This window comes from Salvelinus namaycush, chromosome 30 (genome assembly GCF_016432855.1).
Source record: "Salvelinus namaycush isolate Seneca chromosome 30, SaNama_1.0, whole genome shotgun sequence".
NCBI classification, from domain to species: Eukaryota; Metazoa; Chordata; class Actinopteri; order Salmoniformes; family Salmonidae; genus Salvelinus; species Salvelinus namaycush.
In genome coordinates, this window is record NC_052336.1 from 408,130 (window position 1) to 415,331 (window position 7,202).

At 46.7% G+C, this 7,202-nt stretch overlaps 1 protein-coding gene across 2 annotated transcripts; it reads left to right on the forward strand.

Moving 5' to 3' along the window:
* Positions 1-264: 264 nt before the first annotated feature.
* LOC120024975 (zinc finger protein 319-like) lies at positions 265-5,278 on the forward strand. 2 transcript variants are annotated; one of them, XM_038969369.1, is made up of 2 exons: positions 265-396; positions 2,715-5,278. In XM_038969369.1, exon 2 carries the CDS (start codon positions 2,895-2,897, stop codon positions 4,695-4,697), a length of 1,803 nt encoding a protein of 600 aa, XP_038825297.1. In that variant the 5' UTR covers positions 265-396; positions 2,715-2,894; the 3' UTR covers positions 4,698-5,278. The 2 variants fall into 2 exon arrangements, with proteins under 2 accessions (XP_038825297.1, XP_038825299.1); XM_038969371.1 differs by lacking the exon at positions 265-396 and adding an exon at positions 433-600.
* Positions 5,279-7,202: the final 1,924 nt, after the last annotated feature.

Consider the following 7,202-nt stretch of genomic DNA (forward strand, 5'->3'; position numbering starts at 1 on the left):
GAACCTTATGACAATCAGATTAAATTAACTACATTTTTCAGAGAGGAAACTTGTAAATCCGTCCAATTCGACCGGAACACAGCAGGAGGGTTAAAATTATACACCAAAGTTATACCAAATTGAAGTAGAACGGTTGGATGACTGAAAACTAAGGACAACCTTGCATCATGATACAGAACGGGGAAAATCTAGCTTTAACATTTTAATCTACACCCTGGAGAGTGATGCAGCAATGCAGGCTGTGGAGATTTCCGGTGTACATTATTAGTGGATGGCGTTCCGCTCTCATCTCGCCACGGTCCTCCGCTAGCCGTAGCCAAATATTTATCGAAGGTCGACTCCTGTCCTGGCTCCAGAGGAAGAGGCTGACTCAATGACTGAGAGCCATACCGAAATGTAAGCTGTCAACCGTGTTTACTTATTTGTTATGTTGTATTTATGATTGCATGAACATGTATTACGCCGCTTTTTGTAAAAGGGAGTGTATAACTCGCGTAGGGCGGCCTAGCGTCGGGGGCTAGAAGAATCGGAGACCATCGATGGGGCCTCGACGTTTCCATTTTTTATTCTGAAATAGCTAGCTAGGTAGCTAGCCATCTGGTTAGTATTTTCTCAGGCAGGCATTAACGTTAGCTAACAACAGCTGTGTTGCTCGTTGCCGGCGACGTTATAGGCCTAGATATTAGCTAGGTAATGCAATGATCATTTCGAGGAAATCTTTTGAGATTAGCAATCTGCTTTTGCAAACCGACTAGCCATTGCTAACCCACGTAACTTGCTTGGCGCTAGCTAATGCTATGTATCTAATAAATATGTGGCTGCGTACCAATTATTATCTAGCTAGCTAACGTTAGTTTATCATCTTGCACCCAGTTATAATTTGGCATCATTTTAATAGGTCACTTGTATAGCTGCATTATGTACTGTACTTTTAAATAGGAGAAAATGTAGCTCAGTGTCATTTTATAGTGACTGGACCTTGTCTCAGCATCTCTAGTTAGCTATACAGGTAACTGTTGTAGTGATGTTGTTGCTATTCGAAGAAGGATGATGTTGTACATATGTAAAAAATAACTCAAAACAAACCACCAACAATCTGCCGCAATCTCCTCTCATCTCGCCTTTATGTAGTTACATATGGTAACACCAGATAATGTGATTTAACTCAACAACAAAAAATACCATTATACTGGTAGTTACAGGTGTGGGTATACAAAACAGTCAGATTTATCAACTAACCTGGCGATACTATCAAATGAAATTGTATTTGTCACATTGTATTTGTCACATGCGCCGAATACAACAGGTTATTATACAACTTATAAGCACTTAAGCACTCGACAATGCAGTTAAAGAAATAGAATTAAGAAAATATTTTCTAAATAAAATTTAAAAAACGAATAAAAAGCAACACTAAGATTACGTGACAATAACGTGGCTATATGCAGGGGGTACTGGTACTGAGTCAATGTGCAGGGTACCGGTTAGTCGAGGTAATTTGTACATGTAGCTAGGGGTAAAGTGACTATGCATAGATAATAAAGAGTGAGTAGCAGCAGTGTACATGTAGGTAGGGGTGAGGTGACTATGCATAGATAATAAAGAGTGAGTAGCAGCTGTATTAAAACAATGTAAATAAACTATGTAAATAGTCAGGGTGGCCATTTGATTAATTGTTCAGCAGTCTTATGGCTTGGGGGTAGAAGCTGTTAAGGAGCCTTTTGGAGCTGGACTTGGTGCTCCGGTACCCCTTGCCATGCGGTAGCAGAGGGAACAGTCTATGACTTGGGTGACTGTCGACGTCGATTCGTGGTAACAGGAAGGACCATGTCCGTTTGAATCTAGAAAATGCTCCATTGTTAAAATAAATACTTTTTTTTGGCTCCATGAATTAATCCAACAATGTGTACACACGCCATGTTGTCTTTTTAAAATCTTCTCTCGTTGATTGAGACAGGTGGTGTCGCATGTCATGATGACAAACACCTGTCTCGATCAATGAGAGAAGACTTGAAATAGACAACATGGCGGCGTACACATTGTTGGATTACTTCATGTAGAAAAACGATTTATTTTAATAACGGAGCATTATCTAAATTTAAACGGGCCCCTTGCAACTGGACACAAACATTTACTACTAATCGAGGACGAAGATGGTATCGCCAATATCAGTAGTTAAAATCTCTGGTGACGTTTTGTATAGACACCTGTAACTACCAGTGTAATGATCACATTTTTTAGGGGGTTGAATCACATTATCTGGTTTTAAAAGCTGTAGCCTATGTCCATCTCGAAATGTATAAAATCCTAAAACACAGTAGAATGCCAGTTGTTTTGAGAGTATTAATACCATAGATTTGGTAATACCATTGCGTTGCAGTTAAAAACAATGCACATAGGCTCCCGAGTGGCGCAGTGATCTGAGGCACTGCATCTCAGCGCTAGAGGCGTCACTACAGACACCCTGGTTCGATTCCAGGCTGTATCACAACCGGCCGTGATTCAGAGTCCCATAGGGCTGCGACCAATTGGCCCAGCGTCGTACGGGATTGGCCGGTGTAGGACGTCATTGTCAATAAGAATTTGTTCTTAACTGACTTTCCTAGGTAAATACAAGGTTAAATTAAAAAAACATACATGGATCCATTGGATAAAATATGTATCGGCTACATTTGCATCATGTTCATATACCCCCTCTGTCTTTCCCTCTGTAGGGTTTCTGCCCTTTTACTAGTGGACGACCAGAGGTGTATCACCTATTGATAACAGACGTTGTTAAGAGCTGGTAGAAAACACCCCTGTTGGACATCACCAGCCCGACCAAAACCTGCCTCCATACTCCTGGGCCTCCCCTCACACAGTCAAAACTGCATCAATACGTGCGAAGCAGCAGGATGACTGAGGCGTGGCAGCAGCAGCACGCAGTGGCCCCCCCACCCACCGTGGTGCACAACCTCCCCCCGGGCTCCGACAGCGCCCTGGGCTGTGCCGTGTACGGGATCGTCCTCCAGCCGGATGTGGCCTCCCTCCAGCAGCAGCCCCAGCACGGCCAGCAGCATGCCGTACCCGCCCAGCAGCCTTCCCTACAGGTAGGGGGCGAGGGAGGGCACAAGTGCGGAGCCTGCGGCCATGACATATCCCACCTAGCTAATCCACATGAGCACCAGTGTATGGGGACCGGGGATCGGTCGTTCCAGTGTACCCAGTGTATGAAGATCTTCTGCCAGGCCACTGATCTGCTGGAGCATCAGTGTGTACAGGTGGAGCAGAAGCCGTTTGTGTGTGGCGTGTGTAAGATGGGTTTCTCTTTGCTCACCTCGCTGGCACAGCACCACAACGCCCACAACAACGGCAACAACCCCATGAAGTGTTCCATCTGTGAGAAGACCTACCGCCCGGGCTCTGGCAACAACACCCCCACCTCCTCCGCTGCCAACCCGTCCACCGGCGAGGCCTCCAGTGGCGGGGCAGCGTGCGGAGCCTCAGCCCCTACGGCGTTTGAGGCTTCGGGACCAGACAGGCCCTACAAGTGCTCAGTGTGCCACAAGGGCTTTCGGCATCTGTCTGAGCTGTCGCGACACGAGCGGGTGCACACGGGAGAAAAGCCCTACAAGTGTGACACCTGTGACAAGAGCTTCAGCCAGTCCTCTCACCTGGCCCACCACCAGCGCACCCACAGCTCAGAGCGGCCCTACAAGTGTGCTGTCTGTGAAAAATGCTTCAAGCACCGCTCACACCTCGTGCGCCACATGTACGCACACTCCGGCGAGCACCTGTTTAAGTGCAATTTGTGCGAGATGCACTTCAAGGAGTCGTCGGAGCTCCTGCACCACCAGTGCCAGCCCACAGTGACCTTGGACAGGCCGTTCCGCTGCGGCTCGTGTGGGAAGGGCTTCAAGCGGCCTTCGGATCTGCGGCAGCACGAACGCACGCACTCCGAGGAACGTCCGTTCCAGTGCGAGGAGTGCCAGATGAGCTTCAAGCAGCAGTACGCCCTCGTTCGTCACCGCCGCACTCACAAGAACCCAGCCGACCGGCCTTTTAAGTGTAACCTATGTGACAAGGGTTTCCTGCAGCCCTCCCACCTGCTGTACCACCAGCACGTCCATGGCATGGAGAGCCTGTTCAAGTGTGCTTCCTGCCAGAAAGGCTTCAGCCAATCCGGTGAACTGCTCCGGCACAAATGCACCGGCTCAGGGTCGGCGTCTGGCTCCGTGACCGCGGCCACGCCGGCGGTGGAGAAGCCCTACAAGTGTGACGTGTGTGGCAAAGGCTACAAGAAGAAGTCGACGCTCCAGCGCCACCAGAACTCCAGCTGTCAGGAGAAGCCGCTGAAGTGCTCCCTGTGCAACCGACGCTTCCTGTCGCCGTCTGAGTTCGTGACGCACCGCTGCGACCCGTCCCGGGAGAAGCCCCTGAAGTGTCCCGACTGCGAGAAGCGCTTCAAGTATTCCTCGGAGCTGCAACGTCACCGCCGCGTTCACACCGGGGAGAAGCCGTACAAGTGCTCCAGCTGCGACAAGAGCTTCAAACAGCGGGAACACCTGGTGAAGCACCAGGCGGTGCACTCGCGGGAAGCCCAGTTTAAGTGCGTGTGGTGCGGGGAGCGTTTTGTGAACCTGGGAGCCCTCCAGGAGCACACGGTCCAGCACACTGCAGAAGGAGGTGGTTATCCTGCAGCCCCATGTATACAGTGAGCAGGTCTGCTGCTGTTGAGCGTCTGTACAGTGTGAACACACACGGTGACATGGAACGTTGCCCGCCAGGCATACAGCAACACTCTTCCTGACACCTTATTTGTATATAACCACACATTCATTATTTACATTTAGTTACACACCCACATAACCACCCCCCCCCCCTCCCTCCTTTTGCATAAACAATGGTAAAACTCTGCTTAATCCTAACCATGAAGTTATTATTGACACCTTCCTCGCACCAAGGTAATCATGACCATGTTCTGCCGTTCATTAGTGACTTCCAACTACCCATGACCCAGATCAACTGAAAACAGTACATCAACTACCCATGACCCAGATCAACTGAAAACAGTACATCAACTACCCATGACCCAGATCAACTGAAAACAGTACATCAACTACCCATGACCCAGATCAACTGTGGTCACCTTGTTGGATGCAGGAAAAATGCAACTTGAAAAGGATGTTCGAATATGAAAAGTCATTGGAAATGTATTCATGTTTGTAACATCAAATACTTAAGAATTGCTTTTTTTTTTAAATGGTGAGAAATTAAATGTTTAAGGAAATTGTTGGGAGGGAGAGTCTTATTCTCTGACTCCTTTATGGTCATATAATTTCTTTGCTGTGGTTTGGTTCAAGTTTTAGCCACACTATGTGTTGAACTCCCCCTTAACCCTCTGGTTGGCTGTTAGTAATGCCCAATAACCCCCACCCCTCATAGACTTAAATATACGTTTCTGCATGAGTATATTTAAGCAATATGGCCCGAGGGGTTGTGGTATATGGCCAATATACCACGGCTAAGGGCTGTTCTTATGCATGATGCGATGCGGAGCCCTTAGCTGTGATATATTGCCCATATACCACAACCCCCTTGAGGTGCCTTTATAAACTGGTTATCAATGTAATTAGAGCAGTTCAAATACATGTTTTGTTATACCTGTAGTATACCACGGCTGTCAGCCAATCAGCATTCAGGGCTCGAACCACCCAGTTTATAATTGTGAAATACGTTTATATTTAGCATCACTGTTGTACTGTAGTAGCTTAGGTTTGCTTAAAAAATGAAAAAAAAAATGTGACAAGTTATATCTTGTGTCCTCTTTGTAAATCTGTGGTAGATAAACTGTGGCATCTCTGTACTATAATGAACAGCAACTACTGTAGTATGTGTCAATGGGAATATTTCCCCACATTCTGGACTACTTTGGCTCCCTATGTCATAGAAAGAAACACATACCATATCTCTCTGTCAACGTGGGGGGCTCCCGAGTGGCATCTCAGTGCTAGAGGCATCCCTACAGACCCTGGTCCGATTCCAGGCTGTATCACAACCGGCCGTGATTGAGAGTCCCATAAGGGGGCGTCGCACAATTGACCCAGCGTCGTCCGCGTTTGGCCGGGGTAGGCCGTCATTTGTAAATAAGAATTTGTTCTTAACTGACTTGCCTAGTTAAATAAAATGTACACAGGGAATGATGCTCACACAACCTCTGAATCCTATATGTACTGTTTGTACATAAATATTACATTCTAACATGTTAACAAACTTGGTGGTAGAAGTTAAATGTGTTGAAGAACTGATTCTGCTACCTGCTTTTCTACCCAGTTGAGATTGTTTGTGTTGTATTTAAGCAAAAGGGGTGTGGAGGACATACTCCGGCCCAGTGGTTTTGTCCTCCGACAGGTGGCATCACTCCTACACAACGCTCGTCCCTCAACCGACAGAGCAGACAGTTGGTCGTAAAGACAACGGCCCAGTGGTTTTGTCCTCCGACAGGTGGCATCCCTCCTACACAACGCTCGTCCCTCAACCGACAGAGCAGACAGTTGGTCGTAAGACAACGGCCCAGTGGCTTTGTCCTCCGACAGGTGGCATCACTCCTACACAACGCTCGTCCCTCAACCGACAGAGCAGACAGTTGGTCGTAAAGACAACGGCCCAGTGGTTTTGTTTAAACCAGTAATGTCTACATCTGGATTTCAAAGTGTTATCGCTTCACCTAGCAGTTATCATGTGATTAAAAACCCCCCAATCAATCTCTTTATCATGACTTCCATTTGGACACGTTGGCCTCGGTTTGTGCCTACGAGGTCTTCATGTAAACCCAGCCAAGTTAGAGTCCCAATTGCACAAATTGTTCCTCAGTTGCCCCTGAAATAGCTGTGCGAGGACTTTTATGTTAGTAAGTCTAAATGTTGAGGTGGAGAAGAAGGAATAAAAAGTATGTGATTATGTATGCAAGTTTATACATTTATGTTTTTTTTTTATATTGTTTTATGATAGTGTATTTAAAAAAAAATAATAAACTAGAAAAAATAACATATGCTCACAATGTGTATTTGGAATGAGGATATGAAACTGAAAGGTTAGGAGTGAGAATGTCATGTGGTGGATTCATTCTAAATGGCACCCTATTCCCTATGTAGTATACCAGGGCCTCGGGTCAAAAGTAATGCACGCTATAGGGAATAGGGTGCAACTTGGGAAGAAGTTGA

Coding starts and splice junctions, on each gene's coding strand:
- LOC120024975 (XM_038969369.1), top strand. CDS start 2,895: ATGACTGAGGCGTGGCAGCAGCAGCACGCAGTGGCCCCCCCACCCACC.